Source organism: Besnoitia besnoiti, chromosome VI (genome assembly GCF_002563875.1).
Source record: "Besnoitia besnoiti strain Bb-Ger1 chromosome VI, whole genome shotgun sequence".
Lineage (NCBI taxonomy): Eukaryota > Apicomplexa > Conoidasida > Eucoccidiorida > Sarcocystidae > Besnoitia > Besnoitia besnoiti.
The window spans coordinates 3,652,711-3,675,260 of NC_042361.1; the positions used below are offsets into that span (position 1 = coordinate 3,652,711).

Sequence of the window (22,550 nt, forward strand, 5' to 3'; positions counted from 1 at the left end):
AAACAGATGAAATGCATGCCCGTGTTGCGCAGCGGCAGTCCCTGGCTTACTCGACAACTGCGGCCCAGCGTGTGGATTCTCAACAGCGTTTGCGCGCTCGGGGCTGCCTCTTGCAGGCTCATGGTGTAAGTGCCTGACAGTGCGCCGTCATCGTCCTCACCTTGGGGCGCCTTCGCGAGTGGCTTACACGGCAGAGGGTGGAACCTGACAGAAAGCCCAGAAATGCGAAACGCGGAGACAAGCGAATATATATATGCATATTTATATTTAAATATGTACATTTATGTATTTGCAACGCCACCAGCCCCGCGTCGCCCGAAGCAAAACTTCGAGCTATTTCGAAGCATATGCGCTTTGCGCTGACTTTACGGTGTGGCGCTGTGGAGGAGGCACGAATTCGCATACCCCAAATCGCCAGTCTGCTAGCGCCGCACATCTGCCAAGGCTGGCTGCAGGAGCGTCGGGGAGGTCTACCTGGTCCAGGCCCTCAAAAATGCCTTCATGCTCTCTTCGACGGAGTCTGTGGTCTCCATGAGGGCGTCCATGACGACCGGCGCGACGGTCACGTTGATCCACGTGACGTGAATGGACACGCGCACCCCGGTTAAGCTCTCAACTTGCCCCTTGGCGGCCAGTCCCAAGTCGTCGCCGCCAGGGTCGTCTTCGAGGCTTGTGCGCTTCCCGCCTCTGCATTTCCTCCATCCTCCGGCGCGAGCTGTGCTGCGCGGTGAGTTTGAGTCGGCTTTGCGAGCGGAAAGCGAAACGCGAGGCAAAAGGGCAGTCAGCGGGGTGTGGCGTTCGGCTCGTAAAGGGGTCTGACCGCGATAGGCCCGAGGCGATCGCGCCGAGTGCGAAGGGAACACCGACGGGAGGGCGAGAGACTCGGAAAGCGTGAGGGGCCTGCAGGGCCGTAGGGACGCGTGGCGGTCGGAGGGTACCTGCGGAAAGCGCGGTAAGGGGGCGGGGTTAGATGAGCAGGTGACAGCAGCACAACGCGTGAAGCCCTGGCCGTGCGTCCAGATATACCAGGTTCACGTTTGGTGCATCTACGTGGCTCGCGCCGCACGCCGAGCTGGGAGAAAAGGTCCACGAGTGCTACGCCGGAGGCGGTCTGGTCGGAGCTTGGGAGACCGACGTTTGCTGCTCAAGAGTTCAAGTGTCAGGCGCTCGGCCGCCCTCTTGTCTCCCGCGGCATTTCCTCAGCTGCGTGCGCTACCTACGTGTGTGAGGCAGACGGTCGCCTTCCAGGGCTCGACAACCGACTCGAGCGTCATCATCGACCGGTGGAACATTTCCACGGTGACAGTGAACTCGACGAGGCCAGCCAGTTCGCCCACACGTCCACGGCACTCGCCTCCATACTCCGTGAATCTGGCAACAACGACTTCCTGCTGCGTCTCCTCTGGCCTTGAGGCTTGAGCAGCTGGGCACCGGGCAAGATGTCCCACCCCGCCGTCGACTCTCCGGCGCAAGTGCCCCTTGGCACGAATCGCGGAGAGGCTGAAAGCCTGCGGGGAGCGGTCTGGCGTCTGCGGGTCGGCGCCGCAGCTTCCGCATCTGAGAGAGCGAGGGGAAGCAGCGACGCCTCCGGAGTCTCGCTCGGGTGGCGCGGTCGCCGCCCCTCTTGGGCTGGCAGACATGGCCAGCCGCAGAGTCGTCCGCCTCGGCGACCGGCGCCGCGACCGCCCTCGACTCTCCGCCGGTCCGGAGGCGGATACGGTCCCAGCGGACTCCGGAGACTGTTTGTTTTCGTCTTGGGACGATGGGAAACAGGGCGGGTGGGAGGTATGCAGCGCCGAGATCAACTTGTTCCGGAGTGGGAGGGGAAGAGCTGAAGGCCGAGGAAAAGTTTTTGCCGCGTGGGTGGACTGCCGCCAGCGACCGCCGTTTCCTCGGTTTGCCTGATCTGAAGGATGCAAAGACGAAGCACGGGAGACTCCAACGCCGCGGGCCGCCAGCGCAGAGAGCGTGCAAGGGCCTGGGCACCTCGCGTCCCAACGAGGGGCGTGGAGCATCCAGACGGCGGGCGACGAGAAGAGAAGAGGATTTCTGTAAAAGATGCTGGAGAAGGGATACGCGGCAAAGCACCAGAGTCCGAAAGCGCCGTTGGTTCAATCAAACCTTTCGCACAAACCTTGCTGACATAGAAGAGTCCCCGCTTCGGCGAAAGGCCGAACAGCAGACGAACGCTGAATCGCCAAGACGAGAAAAGGCGGAGCGTGGTTTAAATCATAGATGCACACGATAGGAGCTCACGTTGTACGGGAAACCAGAAAATGATGAACGCTTGGAACAGCGCTATGGCAAAGCACTGGCAGATATATGGTGGGAGAAGATCCCGCTCCGAGCGAGGCATAGACGCTATGAAACTGACAGAAGCCAGGACGGTCTCAACGCGGATGCAGACGCCGGTGAGTGAACTACATTCTTACGTTTTCCTGAACGCCAGATTCACATCCTCGAAGCTGACATGCACCGCGACGTATCTGAGCTTTACGCTCTCCACGGAGAGCGAAACCTCGATGTTGGAGGCGAGGGATCCCAGGGCCGCCCAAGCCGCCTCTAGCGGAGACACCGCAGGCGAGTGTCCGATCGCAGAAGGCCCAAAGGCATCCTGGGCTAGAGCCCCTCGTGCACGGCCTTCCGCAGGTGGGTCCTGCAGAGGCGAGCCGGAGACTGTGTTTAGCCGACGACGCGAACCTCCGCCTGCGTCGCTGGAAGACGGCTCCAGGGGACGAAAAGGTATTAGCGTCGAGCGCGTCTGCCCCCCGCCATGCTCGGGTCCTGGGAAAAAAGTTGCCGTGGCTGAGTCCTCGCTGGCGTCGTCTCTAATCGATTCCCGAGGCTCTGTCAGCGAGCGGCGGGTGGGTGTCTCCAGTGAATGCGGTACTGTGTGCTGTGTCGATGTGCCTCGGGAGTTTGAGGTTATAGGAGCCGCTTTCCGTTTGGACGTATGGCGAATGCTGTCCCGGTGGGCCTGCCCTGCGCGAGCCCGTGCTTCATCGAGGAAGTCGTCAGGTACTGAGACAAAGGAGAGCGCCGGCTGCAGCTGTGTCGGACGCCAAATGTGAGCGGCGTCTTCCGGGACTTTCTGAATCTCTGGCGAGGTACCGACCGCGTTGCCGGCGGCTGCTGTCGGGGCTGCGGTCGCGGTCGCGGCTCCAGCGCCCGGCCGCCAAGACGGGGATGCACTACGAGAGCTAGAGGAGACATTAGGACACGCACGTTCGCCTTGGGTGATGGATGCAACCTCTGGCAGCGTCTTTGCTGAAGAAGCAGAAACGGTCGGGACTGGCCAGCAGTCGGCGTCGGACATCCCATGCGAGGGACCGAACGAGGCGCGGCTTATAGTTGTTGAGAAAGGTGGGAGGCCCAGTTTGTCGCTTGATGACGCTGTCGATGGCAGAAGCATCGGCCGAGGGCGGGGGGACAAATGCGCGGCTGGCGAAGGGGGCGACGGCAGAGGGACACTCAATGCCGGAGGCTCAAAGGCGGCAAGCTGCGCCAGAAGCCCCGATACAACGAAGGCGAGTGAGCCAAGGTAGCCGAGAGCTTCGCTTGGAATGTCCACCTGGAACGCCCACAGTATTCGCGCATATTCTGACCGCTGCACGGTTGTGGAATGAACCCTCGAATCCACATCTGGATTCGCCAGTGCTGGCATCGGCTTATTTAGAGCTTTTTAACCACACAGAACATTGCAGGGTGAGCGTCTCCGCCCCTAGTGCAGGGCTGTCTCGAACGCTGGTCTATCTATCCACTCGTCGAAATGGCGTGGCTTGTCCCACGCATTCGAGCGCGCATGCTTCGCTTCACATACCGCGTACGTTGTCTGTTTTTCTGCATTTGTCTCGATGTGCTTGTAGGTGATCTGCCATAGTAGTTTGCCTCACGTTGGTGAGACGAAAGTTGTCGGTTACATTCCAAACATATTGCGAGAGAAACTTGAGTGTGCTGCTGCTCCGGTGCCCCCCGACCTTTCCGCCGTTCGTTAGACTCCAGCACATTCCTGCTATATCTTGATGCACGGATAGGTTACCCGCCAATTTGCTTCTACGCTGCACTGTATACTCAGCCCGCCAGAGACTGCAGCCTAAACGCTGGTGCTGATTATGCATTCACAGTCCTCACCGCGACCGGTTGTACCGCGATATCCAAGATGATTGCGCTTTGAGACTTTGACCCAGCCTCGTCCGCCGCCTCGTCGTCAGCCCGTTGCATGTCTGGCGTCGGATGAGTCGCCACGAGTCCGCTTCCACGTTGCCGTCTGACTTGTGGTTCTGAGGCGCTCTTCTCGCAGTAGCGGGCACCGTCTGCTCCTTTGCCCGTCACTCCCTTTCGGCGTTGCGTCATCTGGCCAGCGGCATCCCCTACCGCTCCTCCCTCCCCGTCTCGTTGCGTTGGAGCATCGGCGTCCACCTGTGCGTCACTCTGGTGCATGCGCGCGCAAATCGAGGTTGCGAAGGGCTCAAGAAGGTCGGCGCGCCGCACGAGGGCCCTCGCAGGCGCCGCCCATGCCACTCCGAGCCTCCACGGGAGGCTCCGGGCGCTGCCCAGGTCTTCCAGGATGTGGGCGAAGAGCGACCACGAAGAGGCCAGAGAAAGAGGAACCGTGGACGAACGTGGAGAGGGCGAGAACGGGAAGGGCAGGGCGACGCGGCGGGCTGCTTGCGCGCACTCCTGTTGCGCCTGCCAGATGTCAGCGAGGCTGACGGGAAAGTGTGAAACGGATTTGAATTGCACCGGATAGCTCATCAGGTGGGGAAACCGTCCAAGCACTGAGATCCGCCGGCTGTCGGACTCAGAGTCCGCTTCGCGGGGACCCTTATCCAGGATTCCAGCTTTTTCGGCGACCACGCCGCAGTCTCTCTCTGTCTTTGGCTGTCCGCGCGAGCGACTGCGTTCCGCTCTCTCTCTCCTCCGGTCCGCTTCTTCCCCTTGCCTGCGAAAGTCGCTCTGGGGGGCAGCTGAATCGCCGGCTCCGTATGTCAGAGAGGCAGGCTGCTCCTGGTTGGCGGACGAACGCGCCTGGCGTCGCTTGGGAGGCGCGGCAGAAAGGGAACGAAGTTCGCGGCGCTCTCCGCAGATTGACCCTGAAGGAGAAGTGTTTGAACCCGCCGTCGGCCGCTGAGTCGCCGCTTGGCGGGGGTGCCTAGCGACTCCTGGGACCAAGTCAAAGGAGCTGCTCCCGTCTGCGCCTTCCGCAGGCCCAGCTGGGAGCAAGAGCGAGAAACGAATCTGGCGCAGGGACATGAAAACTGAGTGAACGGTGTGGCGTCTGGTCGGACCGGTGAGACTGCTCCACGGGGCATTTCGCTCTTCTGGAAGGAGCTGCGTCCCACGCATTTCCGCCCTGCAGGCAAGACCTTGTTCATTCTTGCCAGAGTCAGAAGGTTTCGTCGTTGGCATGCAATCAGTCGAAAACCACCCGTACGCGGATGGACAGTTTGTACTTCCACTTCTGTCCTCGGCCTTTCTTCTATGTTTCACGTTTGCGCTCGTCTCCGCCGACCGGCCTCGTAGGCCTCCATCCCACCTCCAAGCACGAGAGGCGCCTGCGTCACCCTCCTCTTCCTGTGACGCTGCGGCACTTGCCTCGCCCGCATCGGCCTCAGCTCCAGCTTGTCCCAGAAGCTCCCCCCTCTCACTAAGCTCCGCGTGAGTCAGCGTAGAACGCGTAGCGGCTGGCGAATTGCCAATGTCGTGGGCCAGGGACGCCAGGGACGATTCAACGAACCTGAGGCTTATCGCGGAAGACGACTCTGACTCGTCGTGAGCGCTCCGGGGGCGACCCATGCAAAAGGAGCTGGTCGACGGCGCGCCCGCGAGTGTGACCCCCCTGCCCTCTAGCGGTGAGGCAAGAAATGAGAAACGGCGACCGCGTGGCGTGAGCGGCGAACGGGCAGCTCGAAGCCGCGAGACAACTGAAGACGATGCTGAGGAGACGGAACTCGCCGATGAGCCTGTGCTTGTCTCCACGCGAGACGCCGAGGTCTGGCGGCAAGTGGTGCGATGAAAACAATCAGACGCTGTCGACAACGCAGAGGCGCCTGCGTCGCGGCACGGGGCTTGTGAAGAGGGCGAGGCGCGTCGCGACGGCAAGACGGGCGGGAGCGCATGCTGCTGAAGCGACCCAGAGACGTTCAAATCTAAAACAAACACAGGGGAAAGCCGGCGCCAGGGTGAAAGCTGGGGAATGAGTAGGAACGACAGCCTTCCGTCTGGTCCTCTGGAGGGAGGTGGCAATCGAAGCTCAGATCGTTCCAGAATCCCGCAACCTTCTCCGCCGCCTTCCCTCAAACCCAGCCCCCAGTTCGATGGGTGGAATTCCGGAGCAGCGCCTCGGTGCGCCTCCTGTCTGTCGTCGTCCCACCTGCCTCTTCGCTCTCTACTGCGGCGCCGGCTGCGGGCCGACCCCGCCGCAGCAGCAGAGCCAGACAACGCGCCACGCGACAAGGCCCAGAATGAGCAAAACGCAGAGGGAGAGCGGCTGAAAGGCACGCTAGAGAACGCAGAAGAGCTCACGCAGGGCAGAAGGACTTGAAGGTGCGGGAGGAGGAAGGAGCACCTCAGCCGCCATGCACCCGTCGCCGGCGGCGAAAAGGCCACCGGAGAAGGAGGATCGCCAACTGGATCGGGGGAGGCAGAAGAAGGCTGCTGCGATGGCGCCTCGTCAGGAAGTGAGCCGCGATGTGCCGGATCCGATGCCGGCACTGCGGAAGAGCCCACCTCGCATCGAGAGGCGGCTGGGTCAGGCGTGGAGTGGAGTGAGGCAGACGACACTGAGGCGGGTGAGAATCTGCGCTCGGCATCGGGCGGAGGCTCCGCACCAAGCGGCGAAGGGGCTGAAGGAGGCGGCTGGAGTAGGCACGACAGCGGACCTGCCGCAGCCTGAATCCAGCCTGAAGAGTCGGAGTCACGCCCAGACAGAAACGCAGCAAACTGAAGACGTGGAAGGCCCATGCAAAGAATGAACCCGTAAAGCGATGTGTCGCCACGGACGCGCGCAGAGCTGGGCTTCCAGCGCATGTCCCGCGACCACGATCACTGCATTATTTGCACGCATGGGATAGGAAAAAGTCCGCAGGCGTCTATGGCTCCTCTGGGAGCGACTGCAGAGCGTGTCAAGCACGTGCCCAACTACGTTGTCGAACTCAACTGTCCTCACGGTTGAGGCACCGGACGCCACGACAGAGGACACACCAGACCGGTGCGGCCGCGGGCGCGTCCGGCGCCGGCGCTGCAAGACGCGTTTGGGCGTGAAAAAGAGGCGTTCGCACAAATGGATTGGTCTGGAGAGGTGCACACGCGCAGCTCGCGCTTGCATCTGGACTTATGCAGGCGGGTGGTGCTTCTCTATGCAATTTAGCGAAACGGCAGTTGGTTGAGAGTGAGTGAGCCTCGCGGTACGCGCGACAGGTTCCTGTGTCTCACCTAGCAGCTGGGTCACCGCTTCCCATTCGACCGCCACGCGATATTTACCGACGCGGACGGAAAATGACTGTGAGAGATCAAGAAAGCAGATGTCACCCCGAATGCTCCACGCCTGCGGTTCTTCCTCGTCGCGTCCCTCGCGTTTCTCTTGGCTTCGACCTGCGTGAGGCTCGCGCCAAGGGCCCTCTGCACCTTGCAGTGCCTGCCTCGGAGATTCTGAGTCGACGTAGTCCGGCCGAAGGGGCGTTTCACGCAACTCTAGATTTAAACCGGCGGACCCTCGCGCTGCGTGCGCTCTGTCCGTTCGGAGGCCGTCGCGCCTTCGGTCGTGAGTGGTCGTCTGCTGTCGCAGAGGACGAAGGAGAGACGCGAAGCCGAGTCCGCGATTCGTTACCGCGATCTCTCTTTGCGGCTGTCGAAAGGATCCAAACGCTGCCCCCGTGCCGCCGGGTTCACGACAGATCCCCGCGCTCAGCTGCCTTGTGCTGCCTGCGCCCCGCCAGTCCCTGCACACTTCTTGCGAGCCTGTGCTCCCCACCTTGCCAAGCTGCGGATGAGGCTCGGCCGCGAGCACACGGGGCAGTGAAGCGCTTCCTGGCGCACTTGCAGTGAACGAGTCAAGTAGGCACGTATCTTCGCGAGTCCGCTTGACTCCGTCGGGTTCGACGCCTCCCCCATAAACGACACGTTTCCTCTTTTCAGGAGGGGTCTTTGCCCGGGAAGATTGGGAAGTCGGATCTGTCTCCGCACTGCGTAGTCCCGGGCTTGCAACCAGGCCCGGAAACGCAGGCGGAAACGCCCAGCGCGTCCGCGTCTCGGAAGCCGGACTGCCGAAGAGCAGCAACGCCTCCGCAGCAGACGTCGCGAGCGCGAAAGGCGAAACGAGAGACGCTCCAGGGGCAGAGGCGAAAGGCGGAGCGGCAGGCGAGCCGGCGGACGGAGAGGCCGGAGACGACGGCGAGCCAGGGAATCCACTAGCCCGGGATTGGTATGTGGCATACAGAGAGAGGGGGGACAACGCTGTCGACGACCCGCGAGGCAATGCACAGGGGGAAAGCAGCAGCAGACGCGTGGGGGGAGGCAGAAGAAACAGAGATGGGTTTGGATGCTGGGCTTCTTCACCAAACGGAGAAAGGCAGTACACGGCCTCGAGGGAAGTCAAGTCAATGGGGGTCGCCGGCGGGTAAGCCGCGGCGGCGCAAGCGGTCGAAGGAGCATGCGACGCTCGCCGGCGCCTCCGCTCGCCTTCATAGAGGCTTCGCGCCCGCAGCTCTCGGCTGGCAGAGGGCCTACGTCTTCGACGTAACGCCTGACACGGCGCAGGTGGATCTTCGTGCGCTTCGGTTGCGTAAGCAGTTCGCGAATGAGACAAGCGCAATGATCCCCTCCAAGGTGCTTCCGCGCTCTCCGGTTGGTCTCTAGCGGACGTTGCCACGCGCCTCTGCGGCCCCCCTGACGCTGGCTTGCTCCGAGAGCGAAACGGTGACGAGCTCATCGCCTGCCGGCTTCTGGTGCTGCTATCGCTTTCCTCGAGGGGTTCACCTCGGCCTCGGGGACCTGCTTTTGACAGGACCTCCTGCGTGTCGCAAAGTCTGTCCTGCGTGCCGGCCTTAGTGTCGGAGTCCAGATGGGCCGCCTCTGGTCGTCCTAGGTTGCCACGCTTTCGCACCGACCCCGAAAGGGCCTGGTCGCCCTTGCCCTCTCGGGCTTCTCCCTTTTGGCGAGAAGCGGAGGCAAGGCATAGGCCCGGTGCCTCACCTCGCCCCCGCTCGAAGGGGCTCCCGGCGCTCACTGTGCACTGGCTACCGCGAGCCCTTCCCTCCGCATTTCTACCCGCGCTGGCGTTGTCGACGCCTGAGTCTCGTTCGCCACCCCTTCCTCGCAGCCTGGATCTCTCGCGCGAAGCCGTCACAGCGGCGGCGGTCTTCGAAGAAACGGCCAGCAGACCATTGTCTTTCGTCGCTTTCCTTGCTCTCGTCTTTGCGTCCGCTGCATCTTGCATGAAGCTGACGGCGTCCCCGAAGCCCTCAGCATCCCTGGCCTCGTCCTCAGCCTCCGCCCCGTTGGTCTCCACCCACGAAACGCCACGTCCTTCCCGGGTTCGTCTCGACCTGCCTCTCGAAGTTCGTCGCGCCGACGCGGAGCCCAGTGACGCAGGAGATGCAGTCGTTTCGCTGTCGCCGGTGTGCCCGCTGCGAGCCCCTACCGACGACGAGCGGCGACGTCGCGACCCGGAGAACACTGGAGAGCCCGCACCGGGCCGGGCGGGCCGCGGCAGCAGCACAGAGAACGCCCTCGAGCCCAAGGAGACTGTGCAGCGGGAGCCGAAGGCCTCCACAGTCCTCAGCGTCAGCGCCAGGCTGTCTGCGAAGAAACAAGCGCAGAAGTGCCACGTTGCGCAGGCCTCGGGGAGAAGGACGAAGTTGGCGCATCCGTCCCAGCCAGGAAACTCGGGAGGCCACCATGAGCACGCGGAGACGGGCGCAGGAGCGGACGAGGGGGCGAGAGACGTTGCAGACGAAGGCGGACAAGCTGGCAATGACAGCGACGATTCAGCCTTTCGTGGCTTCTTGTGGGTGACAAGACCCGAAGGCACAGAGAAGGCAGCAGAGCGCCGCGTGTCCGGCACGCTTGCTTGGCCCTGTGTCGACTGAACCTGAAGCGAAGCGTACAGATCGGTTTGGCGTAACTCTTTGGAGATTGCCAACTCTTTGCGAGGCAATGTAGGCCGTCTGTGATCTGTCTGAAGGAATCGGAAGCTTGTCTCACGATTTTGAGCTTTGGGCCTCTCGCTGGTCGCGCTGCTCGCGCCGGCGCCAAGGCATGGATCCTGCATAGAGATTCTTCTTCTTTGCTCAGCTGGATCCCAGGGCACGTTCTCCTCCCCCGTAGGCGGCGCCTCCGGAGTGCTTGTTGAGTCAGCTCGCTCACTGGACGGCGAGAAAGCTGCCTTTGGTTCCAGGGTGCCGGGACCGTCTGCAGCACCTGAGAAGTGCCCCCGTCGAGTGTCTCGCATCTGAGTCGTTTCCTTGAAGATGTTGCGCGTTTGATCGGACGGAGGCAGGGCAGACCAGAGGCGCACAGATAGACTTGACACCTCGAAGAAAACCTCGACGCTAATCAATCTCGGCCTCGGTGGCTCTTCCTCCTGGACGGCCATTTCCACACCCGCCGCTTCTTCCGCCTCACTCCAAATGTCCGCGTCAAGCCGCGCGGGGCCCCATGTGTAGCCTGACCCTCTGCGCTGACGTAAGCCGCACACGCCTCGGGCCTTAAAACCTGCTCTTTGCCCAGCTGAGTTCCGCGTCCTGACCCACTGTTGCTGACGATGCGCCGCGTGTCGCGTGTCCTTGAACCTTCGTCGATTGACAGCTCGTTTTTCTTGGATTCGCGCAGAATTCGGAGGCGCCCGGAAGCCCGGCGAAGACCAGCGCCCGATAAGCAACCGAATTCCCGAGGACCTCCTTCTCGCCTGCTCCTGCGTGGTAGCCTTGACTCTGCTTCGAGGGGCCGCCAGGACAGACGGCACTCTCCCGCGCATGCAGTCTGTTTCCAGAGGCGGTCGCGTGAATGTGGCGGTTTGCTGACTGGAAACAGAAGTCGGTGCGGGAGCTGCATTGCATTTCACGGTCAGGGATTTGGCTTTTCGTCTCCGCCATGTGCTGCAACTTTTCTTCGTCAGGCCGGACAGCCCCGGCAACAAGCGGCGAGGTCTGTGACAAGGCTTGAGGTTACTTCTCCACTTCAAACGTTTTCGCTTCCTCCTGGAGTGTTCCTGGGACGGCCGCCCCGGTGTTTCGTTCTCTCGCCATCTGCCGCTTCCGCGGCCGTCTGCGCCGCCGCGCTTTCGTTTTCGCCCGCTTCGCCGATCCCCGACCATTGCCAAAGACGCACTGTTCGCCGGCGCGTCAAACCTGGAAATGCGGCAGCTACGAGGATTTCCACTCGATGCACTCCGCGTTAGCGGCTGTCCAGCCAGTGAGCGGTGTAAACGCACCGACATCCGGCGGAGGAAGGGCCGCAGACCCCAGCCGGCAATCGCGGACCCGGCCTCTGTTTTTCTGCCGTCCGCGCATCTCTTTTGAATCGACGAGGCGGAGTTCTTGAAGCACGCGGAAGACGGGAACGAACCTTCAGACGAGGCGACGCGCGGCAAGGGCTTGATTCCGGAAAGGGAGGGCGGCAGCACACGCGGGAGACATGGAAGACTTGAGGAGCGCAAACAGCACTCGAGATGCACAAACCCTTTCTCACACCCCTCCAGGTCTTCCGCGGCGGCGTGGCTGCTGGGCTCCACCGCAGACACGCAGCGCCTCTCGCCCTCGCTGTCTCGGCTTGACTCTTCGACCTCCCACGCCGACGGCACCGTGAGCGCCGAATTCGTAAACAGGAGATGCGGAGGCGCAGCGCAACTCCCCTCGGCCGTGGCCTCTCTGTTCAGCGCGATGCTGTCGGACTCGAAGGGGCGATACGCTACGCCTGCAAACTCGCCCGCACCTGGGTCCACGCTTTTTTGGCCTCCCTCAGACGCGTCATCTCCACTCTGCCAGCTGTGAGGCGCAGATGATGCCTGTCGTGCGTTGTCATGAAGAACGTCGTTTGCTACGTCGTTTCGTTTCCCAGCTCCGGAGGCGGCAGGGGCGCGTTGGCCGTGCTCCTCCATGTTTCCTCTGGGCAGCCTACTCTCCTTCCTGTCTCTTTTGCAACAGGGCGTCGAACACCCTTGAGGGCGCCCGCCACCGATTCGTGAGTCCGCTGCGGTGGCAGTGGCCGCGGCGTCTCCGGCCGTCTCTCCGGGCCTCGGGGGGCCTCTGACCGGGTCGCCGTCGCGCCGCAGCGGGCCAGCAGGCGGAGGCGTCACCTGGGCGCTTAAGTTCCGACGGACAGACGGAGGCAGTTCCGCTGCAGGCGCGGATGGTGGCGTCGGCACGGAAAGCGGAGGAAGCGCCGCCAGCACCTGAAGGACTGCGGCTACAGGATACAGGAGGCTGCGGAGGTCGTCATCGGAGAGATCGATGAAGACGCCGCTGAGCAGGCAACAGTCCGACGCGGGTCAGGGAACCAAATGGAACGAAGGCAGAGCGACGATGGGGAGAGACACATTTGCACAGACAGGCGTTCAGGGTTTGAGGCTAGTCGTCACGAATACAGACAACAGAGGCAGGCGAAACGAGACACTCAGGGTACCCCTCTGCGTCCTCCACTGCGGACCTGGGCGCGCAGCTGAACCTTGACGGAGCTTGAAGGCGCGGGACGCTCTGTGCGCCAGCGCAGGAGGAGGATACGTTGTCCCCAACTGGTATACTACTGAATAGATATCCCAGTCATTTGGCCGTCCCACGTGCTACTTCTCGATAAAACGACTTCTCGCTTGAAAACAAAGAAGCGGCGCGGCCGTGCGGGGCGTGACAGCAAACGCGCCATGGCGGGAACGGCAAAGAAGACGATGGGGCCCCTGGCCCCGATAGAGTAAGCATCTGTCTATATATATATATATATATATATATATATATACACACACATACATACCTATGTACATATATATACATATGTGTGTGTATTTGTGGCTGGGCGCAATTCTCGGCATACACGCACAGTTGTATGCGTTCATTGGAGGCTGTTGTGCGACCTCGTGAACTGCGTGGTCGCCCTGCAGCTGGCAGCGCTGTCCGTACAGGCGTGGGAGGCCTCAGGCTGCGTGAACGTACCCCATCGGACTGTCATCTCGCGCGATAAGCCGAAAGGCCGGGAGTCCGCCCGCTCTCGTCAGGTGGCAGACGTCGGCGAAGACGCGGAAGGAACTGGGGTAGAGAAGATACAGGGGCGGCACGGGCTGCCCGCCCGGCCAGCCGCCCCGCGCAGATTGAGTCGAGTCGACCAGGCTCGAGGCTCTGCGTCCGTCGCTTGCTCTTTCGAACCGGGACGAGCTTCCCCGGGGCAGCGGCGCATTTCCCCGCCCCTCTCTGTCTTTTGGCCCTGCGGTGGGGGGGCCTGCCGCGCCGCCGCGTTTTGTTGAGGCGTCCGCTTGACTCGCTCTTTGTGGGGGGCGTCGCGTCCACGGGGCTTCAGCCGCTCTGCGTCCCAGCGTGTGCCTCTGGTCGCCACGCTCCTCGTCCTCCCCGGCAATCTCTGCGCGGGGATTCGTTGGCCTGTCTGCCAGGTGAACGGCGGCCGGAGAAAACTTGACAGTCGGGCGCGACACAGAAGATCGCCGCCTCGACTCTAGGGAGTCCTGCGGCTCGCACCACCCGGGGTGGCGCCTCGCCTGCGCCTCGATCTCGGCGCTGCCGCTCCTGCCCTCCTGCGCCGCCCCAAAAGGCTCACGTGGCCATAGGGCACTCCTCCCGGGCGCGTGAGAACACGACAGAGGCGTCTGCATCTGTGAATCTACAGGGGCAGATGGGACTGGCGCACTGAGTCGGCGGGCCGCTGCTGGGGGCCGTGCTTCGGAGCGCGATGCACGCCGTAACCCATGCGGGGGGCTTCCAGGCCCCGCCTCTTTTGGAGGGGGTCCTACAGGTCCGGGAGCGTCCTGCGAACCTCCCTGCGCTGACCTTCCGTCTGTAAAGGCGTGGGTGGGGAGCAAGGCAGAGCCCGCTGCAGCCGCGCCGAGGCCCTGTGAGTCCCTTCGCGGCTGCTCCCCCGATCCGAAAGCAGAGGCGGAGCTAGGTCGGTGTCGCGTTCCCAGGGCGGCGCCATCGCCGTTTCCTTCCTGTCCCGCGCCTTCGTCTTGTTCTCCGCCACCCACGGCCCACGAGTCCCCAACGAATGCCGGCTGGCTCCACTCCCACCCCTCGCCTCCCTGACCAATGGGGCCAAAGTCTCCGCACACAGAGCGCATGAGCTCCAGAGCCGGCAGGGCGACACCGGCCTCCGCGAAACTGGTAGCGGCCAGCGCTGTCGCCTCCGCAGAGCCGGAGAGCGCGGCGAGGAGCTCGCCGCAGGAACTGCACGTGCACGAAAAGGGCAGCAGCTGGAGGAACGCCGAGGTGTCTCCCACGCGAAGAATGCTGCAGTCTCCGCATCCAAGCGCGTATCGGTCGAAAAGTCGCTCGGTGGAAACGGCCTCAGGTCGGGCCCTGGATGCGCGAGGAGACTCGGGCCAAGCGGGACTCTGCCGGATGCCACCAATCGAACCGCGTTGAGTCTCCTGACTCTCTTCGAACGATCCACTCCCCACGGTGCCCGGGCGTGGAACGCACTTTTGGCCGTCGCTGGGCTCCGCAGCTGCGCTCTCGTTGCGGGAGCAGATTTCCGCGCTTCGCCTGGGTGACTGTCGAGCCGTCCCTCCCTCTGCCTTCGAGCGACTGTCGGTGCCCGCTGCCTCGGATGCGCATGTCTGGTCTAGTGAAACCGGTCTTGAAGTACACGAAGACGACAAAGACGAGGCAGATGACATGGAGCGGAGACCTGGCAATGCACCAGTGGCTTGGTTTTGGATCGCAGGAGACGCTCGCACGCGTTCCGCAAACTGGGTAGCTTCTACGCGAGGCATCTGGAGACTGGAATCGATGCAGAAAGCCCCACAGGAGAACAGCAGTCCAGGCGACCGGGGCTGCTGCTCGTGGAACGGTAGGAGAAAGCGCGCGGGCGCCTCGACGACCACGCAAAGGTCTGCGCATGCGTGCGAGGTATTTCCCAGCATCAGCTCCGCCAGGTAGGCCTCCTGCTTTTCCACAGCTTCTCTAGCTCGCGCCTCCATTCTGGTCAGCAAGCCCGTTCGCTCGATGGGCTCGAGAGCCTTGACGAGGAAGTGGGCGGCGCGCACGGCTGCCGCTGGACTGAGCGTGACGAGGACGGAGTCTTTCACGTGTGCGTACGCCAGGGCGTCGGGTGTTCGCGGCTGGCTTGTGGCCCAAATGTCCAGCCGAATCCAGCTGCCCTTCGTCTCGCCTTGGGAGGGCCGCGGGCGTGCTGGGGCCGAGCTCGTGGAAGCGAAAAACGACGCAAACAGGCCTGGCGCTGCCTCAGGCGACGAAATGCGCGGATTCCGAAACGGCGGAGACGGAAAGGTTGCAGCGCTTCGCGAGGGCGCGGAGTCAGCAGAGGAAAAACCAGGAGATTTCGCGGAGGCCGAGACAGAAGCCGCGCAAGGCAGTGTAGGAGGTACGCACGCGTACGCAGCGGCGAAAGACGGAAGTGGCTTCATCCAGGAGTATGGATCTTCCCTCTCGCCCCTCCACGTCCCTTCGTCGCTTCCTTTCTCGCCATCACTTGCCTTGCGGGCAGGCCGAAGGGCTGTCGAACCGGCCGGGTCAGGAGACGCAGGTTTGCAGAAGGATTCCCTTGAGCCTGCAGTTTCCTCCTGCGGCGACGGCGCCACCGTCAGTGGCTTTCCGCAGACGGAGCAGAAGCCGGGGTCGACCGGGGGCTCTGCTTGGCTGCCGCTGGAGGTCGCAGAAAAGTAAAAGGGGCGGAAGATGAACGGCAGCGAGCACGTAGCGTTTCTGGCTGACGGCGCTTTGGATCGCGAGCCCTCTGCGACTCCTGCAGGAGACAACGGTGTTGCGGAGAAGCCACAGGAGCGGCAGACGAAACGCTGAGACGGGGAAAGCAGGGGAACCGGCCCCACGGATGGGAGGGCAGACGAGGCGTAGCAGGGCGACGGCAGACGGGTGAGAGGCGAGGGGAGAAGCGCTGAAGAGGACGACGCACTCGACGAAGCTGGGGAAGGCACCAAGCTGCACGAATCGGCGGCACGCGAGAAAGGGCATGCTGGTTCCGGTGGAGGGAAGCAACGCATGACCGTGGGAGTCGCCAGTTCCGGGGACAGCAGGTCTTCCACGCTCAGGTCCTGAAAGGAGATGCACGTCGAGGATCTGCCGCCTTCGTACAGCCTAAGAGAAGTGTGAACACGCAGAAATCGAACCGCAGGAACGAGTGTGGTGACATGCACTTCACGTTGCTGCAGGCATCGCCGCCCGTGGACACAACAGCAGTCGTCCACTACATATATATATATATATATATATATATGAAGCCAACTGAAAACCGATATACGAGCGTACAACTAAGACTAGAACGATGTGTGGGGTCTACAATTATAGTCGCCGGGCTCTTTCGCGCGACTACCGGCTTGATTGCTTTTTTGTGTTGTTTGTCTGCTAAGCTCCGTGTGTATGTGCGTGCGCGACCCAGACGTCGCCGCTCTGGCACAGACTGCGGCGCACGTACACGCTGTGGAAGTAGCATTCTCGGCATTTCAGCGAGAGTCGCGTCTCCGCGTCGCCCTCCGTTCCGAGGAAGTTGACGTCCATGCACTCCAAAACGACGACAGTCATGAGGTTTTTCGTGAAGCGTTCTTCGGATAAACTGGCCGCGATCCGTCCTAGCCGTTCTCGCTCCTGCGCATCTTGCTCTCGGTGTCTCTGTTCGGCGCGCTGCTCTCTTTCTTCCCTCCTCCTTCTGCGGAGCCGCGCTCGCGCGCAGAGCCGGCGGAGCCTCAGCCTTCTGTTCTGCGGGTTGGGGCGCTCGCGGCCGTCCGCCGCAATGGCGTTGCCCTCGTCGGACTCTGAATTCGTGGAGGCGTCTTCGCCCTCGAGCTCTGCCCCCAAGTGCAAGGCCTCTAACCGTTTGGAGCGAAAGGATAGAGGCGGAAAGCGGACACTCTCGCTGCAGGGTGTGTTCGAGGGAGGCTGAGAACACGAGCGATACCGGCGCGAGAAGGGGGGGGCGGCCGGCGGATCAGCCAACGCTCGCATGCGAGGCTGTCCCCGCTCGCCCTGCCTTCTCATCCAGCTTTCGTCCTTCACAGCGACGCTCGACTTCGCAAGAACAAAATCTGCGTGTTCCCAACTGAGCATCGGGGTGAGGCAGGGGCTGTCGACCCCACCAGCGACCCTGGCGCCCTGCTCGCTGGCACAAAACCTCCAGCTGTCCGCCGGACTGTCGAACGTGAGGAAGCTCGGGGTGAGTCCTGAGGCTGCAGAGTCCCAGGGGGGTTCGCCGAATAGGCTTCCCTCGCTGTCCGCCGGTTTGCCTTCGCAGTCACGCTCTGGGGCAGAGGCCTCCCACTCAGAGAGGCAAGCGCGAGCCGGCGTCCCTCTTGCTCCTGCTGACGTTTGCCTCCCGCGGTGTCTGCCTCGCTTTCTTCGTTCCTTCTCAAGGAACGGCGGGCCCGTACGTTGCAAGAGTGGCGTCGGCTCTTCGCATGCATATGCGCTGCCGAGGCATCCTTTTGAAGCCTCTGCGCGTGTCAGCAATGGCCTCCGAGCTCTTCCTCTACTGCGGCGCAGCGCGGGTGACCCACTGCGGCGCTCTGAAGATCTTGCTTTGGTCGTCATACTCTCGGTGACTCTCACCTCATTGTCTGCTCTTGGAGACTGCAGGGCAGTTGCGGCCTTCAGGCTTTCCAAGGCTTCAGCCCGTATCCGCAGCACGTCCTCCACCCAGTACGTCTCCTCGAAAGCCGCGATAACTGTCTCGTCATCACGCTCCTGCGTTCCTCGAAGTCGATTCGCTCGCGCCGAAGTGGAGCTTGCTGTCCAGCGTGGCTGGTCGTATCTGGTTTCTCGCTCTTTGGGGCGGCTCCCAAAAGGCCTAGGAGACCCGCTCGGCCCTCTGGGGCTTCCAAGGGACCCACCCGGTGGATCTGCGCGGGATTCTGACCCGCGCGTCGTGCCTGTCGCCGGCAGGACGCCTCTCTCGTCCTTCGACGCTCCTACAAGCGTAGATTCGCAGTCACCGGCTTCCTCGTTCGTTGTCCCGTCTGTGGCGCCTGCACGGCGCGTGGTTGGCCGCGAGCCATCCGGGTGGATAAACGATCGCCGAGAAAGAGAGAGATCAGTGGGCGTCGATTTGCGAAGCGCGTCTCGTTCGTGCAGCGCGGGAGGCAGCGCCGCGTCCAGCGGGCGTTTCGCCGCTTGCCGTCCTCGGAGTAAGTCCATGACAAAAGTTTTCATCTGAGAAACGCGTCCCGATTTCCCGATGTAGCGGGATGTCTTCGCGAGGAGACGCCGTCGCCAGGCCAGAAAATAAGCCTGCGCCTCATCTGGCACCACCTTTCTCCTGAGGGGTGGACGATAAGAGCAGGCCCACAGAGAAAAACGCGATTCAGGCACGCGAGCCCCGAACTGTCTGTGTGCATGCATTTGTAGCCTGTGGCTGTGCCTTCGCGTGTACGAGGCCGGTCACTCTGTCGAGAAGGCAAGCTATCCCACGAGCAATGAACGATACACGTGTATGTAGTCGCGCGCACGTTGCCAATCCGCATGAGAGCTACTTCGTGTTGGTGGATGCAGATATACTGGCAAGGAAACTGAAACGCTTCAGCATAACAGCGGCGGTTTCTGTGCCTGCATTCATACTGTACGAGGGACTCAATCGAAGGCTTGTGATCCCCGTCGCTGTTACGGCATGTTTTCTTTTCGCATCGAACAGATGCCTTGGCCCTCGTCAGTCCGGGTTTTCCTAGCTCCAGCAAAGCAAGTGAGTCCCTCCAGCTGTGCACAGAGGGACGTACATCAGATCCAGGCCTGTGCCCGAAATGAGTTCGCCGTAGAGAAAAATGTTGTAGTCGATCCATTGCAGAATGACCCCTACTTGGTCCACCGTGGCCTCGATGGTCGCGTGCGAGAAAACAAAGTAGAGGGTGAACATTGGCAACGATGTGTCTTCCACGTTCTGTATCCAGAGCTCTTCCCTGCTGCCTGGTCGTTCTCGGTTCGGGGGCTCGTCGCCCGCCTGTCCTCCGGACTTGAGCCTGGTGTAGCCGGCGTCTCTTGCTTCGACACTCGTTCCTCGTCGATACAGTGTGTGCCGCCTCGTCGACTCGCAAGCGGCGGCGAAGCCTTTGGCGCTGTCCGGGCTCCTCGCGGGGCTCGCATGTGGACCAGCAGAGCTCCCGGGCTCTGCGGCTACCCTTCCCTCATCGGAATCAGTGGAACTGCCCGGTCTCCTCGAGAGACAGGCAGACCGCTGCTCGGCCTGGAGAGGGCGGGTGAAGATGCGGTCTGAGAAAGCCGTGCCCTCTGGGCCTGCCTGGGTTGGCCGCTGGATCATGCGCACGCGTAACTCGAGCCTGCCGGGGCGGTACAGGTATTGATGCTGTGGCGCACTGGCCTCCGCTCGAAGCGCCAGTTCTTCATAAGGGAAAAGGTCGTAGACAGTCAGCAAAGGTCCTAGCGCGTCCCCGCCCGCATTTTCCCATGTTCGCGTCTCCGGAGGCGTTCTGCATCCCTCCTGTGATGCTGAAGGGGCGTCAGCGGCTGTGGGAGCTGCTGCGTCACCCGTAGACGCGGCGGCTCCATCGGGTGAGGTCTTGCGAAAGGTAGCGGACGTCTCCCTGCCACCGTGGTCTCCTGCTGCTCGACCTCTCGCATGGCTGCAAGTCTCCGGTTGCGTTACATGGCGAGCGCCAGCGACACCCAGAGGGTGATTAGAGGAGGACTCAAGAGTAGACTCCCGACAGACTTTTTTTGTATCTGCGCCTCTCGTGCGCCGGCTCGTCCTTTGTCCGGCAGCATCCCGAGAGGCTCCATTATCGACAATCGCGCCTCCGAAGCCCTCGGTCCTTCTTCTGTGTTTCGTGCTGTCTCGAAAGTGTCCGGCGAGTCGAGGGTCGGGAAGCCGCGTGTCCGAGGCTGTTGCTGTTTTGCCCTGGTCTCCTCCATCAGTGAAGCTTGGGGGATGCCCTCCTTGCTCGAGAAGGGCTTTCTGATTGGGCACAGGCTCCCGCCCTTGTGCACGATGGCGCTGATGTCGCCAGTCGCAATCCGCCGCCGCCGGTGACGCACGGCCGCCTTCATGTTTCGCTGAGTCACGGTCGTCAATCCAACATGCAGAGGAAGTCGACGCTCGATTGAAAGACGAAAGGGGAGATTGGCATTCTTTGTCGGCTTCGCTTGAATCTGGCAGCTCAGCTGCAGGCACTACCGCTGTCTCGGCCTTGGCAGTCGCAGGTGCTTCGACACAGTGATACAGATCCGATGGCCACCTCTGGTGACTTCGAGCCAGTGCTCTCTCCCGCGTCAAGCGCAGGAGCAGGGCCTTCCTGACGGCAGCTGGCTGAGGAAGCCATGGTGAGCGAGGCCCTTCTGGCGTCAGCGTGTCGAGATAAATGGCGGAGCCCGCAACGACAATTTTCTTAAAGAATATCTCATCGGTTGAGGAGAGCGTCGCGAGTCCACCTCGCCGAAGCGTTGCGTCATTTATCGACTTCTTCTCTCGCCGTGAGAAGGCAGACACCGACGCCGCGATAACACTCTTCGTCCATGACCACAACGACCAGCGCGAGAAACGTGCGCTTAACGGCATGCCCGAGCTTGTATGCCCTCTGGCCTGGTTGGACGCATGAGCTTCACAAGCTGCTCCGTAGCGACAACTATGCGAATGGTGATCAGGCCTTGCGGGAGGTGGGAAATAACGCGACCTAGTGTTCGGTGGACTCTCTTCGTCTGCGCTCGATTCGTCGTATAGACCCTGCTCTCCTCGCAAGGGGCCCAGCGAGGCGTCCACGCCACCCTGGCCGCGGTGCGGGCGCCAGTGTTCATCGCAGTGAACGGTTTGGACGCGACGTGCACGCCACCCGACAGCACGCATGCTCCCTGGAGTGATTTCAGCCTCCTCAAGACGGATTTCGACTCGCTTTATTGTCACCTGGCGATGAAAAAGGCATCCCAAGTCTTAGGTCCGTGGCATGATGCGACTCTTGTAGGCACGTGGCGGTATGGAGGCCCCGCACGCCGCAGTGACGTTAAGGTCTCAAGCGCGACGCTCCGCCCAGTTTACCCTACGGCATGTCTGTCGCTCATACCTCTGCAGGAAGTGGCCCCTGTCTGTCGCCAATTTAAATTCCATTAACTAACAACTGTTTCTTCAGTCGCACTACGTAAACACAAGGCGTTTGCCGGACTGAGACCGCTAGCCCCCTGCACAGTTTGCGCTCCTTCGCTGGGACTAGGTGAAGATTTCAGACGCGACTAGCTCATCGAGCGTTCAAGCTGGGAAACAAGTATTCACGTGTACCCACAGGGCACGCTGGTTGTACGACGGGAGCTTGCGTTGCGGTGCCTATCAACCACTCTAGTGTCCTCGCGTACCTCAACACGCTCAATAATCGCATATACAAGCTTGAGCAAGAGGCTGCCTGCCACGCTGCGATCGCATTTTGAGTACGTCAGGAGCTCGTCAGTTGCCAGACGAAGCTTCTTCTGCTCCAGTAGGTTCTCTCGTACAACAGCCACATCCCACTCTGCTGTCGGGATTGTTGTGGCAACGACGAGCAACCCCTCGGCCTCTACAACCACGGGGTGGGATAGCAGGCGAAACCAGTTAATCTGGGAAAGAATAGAAGGCAGTGGAGGAATGAAAGCCATGGCCGCATTAGTGATGCTTTCGTGAAGGGCAGGGCGTTCTTTACATTCGGTCCGACGTTTATTTCGTCATTTGCAAGCTTCTGCAAGCAACCCTCAGCTGGACTGCTCATATCTGCGCTCCTTCATTTCCGCTGCTATCAGCATGTCACCTCCTCGTCACTGTGAGGAGGCTCACGCTGAGCTCTTCTAAGGTCTGATTTGTCGTTGTTGGTATCCTAACAGGGAGCTCTTTACCGTTTGGCATATCATTGTTCCTCGTGTACGCCCGTCTCTGCCAACAGTATACAAGATAGACTGCCTCCGTGGGTCCGGTATCCGTTACAGTTCACGTGCTTTGTAGATATAACCTGACGTGCCATCTCCACTGGAGGTGTGTTTGCTAAGGTCTTACCCGAACTTTGAATTCCTTAAGTACCCCATATGTGATGCTGATCGGTAGCGCAAACGCAGCCAGCGCATTCTCCTTAAGGCGCAGTCGTTTTAATGCAAGGCGACCGCCTAGAACGGAAGCCTCGAGCTGGTTGGGTACAATACTCTCAAAAAACGGGCACAGTGCAGCGTTGAGTTGCGATATCAGGAGCGACAACAACATGTTGGCGGGTCTTCGTGACGATCCAGATGCTATTCCAAGCTACCAACATTTCACACTTCTGCAGACCCTCACAGGCACGATGCAGTCCAAGCCACGCTAGAGCTGCCCCTAGGTGGCTGACGTGGGTGGAGTGCCATTTGCTGATTCCGGAGAGCTGTCCGTCCAAATGTATTAGTATTAAGTTTTGTCGAGGAGTGCAATGGTCTTCT

The 22,550-nt window shown here is 61.5% G+C and overlaps 1 protein-coding gene across 1 annotated transcript in view; it reads right to left on the reverse strand.

Annotated features, from left to right (window-relative positions):
• Positions 1–22,341, reverse strand: part of BESB_069220 (uncharacterized protein) — a gene marked incomplete at both ends in the record, with an annotated part of 38,920 nt that extends 16,579 nt beyond the window's left edge. Inside the window, 12 exons of the mRNA XM_029365315.1 lie at positions 161–204; positions 475–938; positions 1,221–1,906; positions 2,257–2,369; positions 2,433–3,571; positions 4,132–6,902; positions 7,435–12,461; positions 13,143–16,271; positions 16,609–18,441; positions 18,896–21,030; positions 21,474–21,710; positions 22,141–22,341. Of these exons, the coding sequence (XP_029218898.1) occupies positions 161–204; positions 475–938; positions 1,221–1,906; positions 2,257–2,369; positions 2,433–3,571; positions 4,132–6,902; positions 7,435–12,461; positions 13,143–16,271; positions 16,609–18,441; positions 18,896–21,030; positions 21,474–21,710; positions 22,141–22,341 (17,779 nt within the window). The remainder of the gene's footprint in view (positions 1–160; positions 205–474; positions 939–1,220; positions 1,907–2,256; positions 2,370–2,432; positions 3,572–4,131; positions 6,903–7,434; positions 12,462–13,142; positions 16,272–16,608; positions 18,442–18,895; positions 21,031–21,473; positions 21,711–22,140) is intronic.
• Between the last annotated feature and the right edge of the window lie 209 nt (positions 22,342–22,550).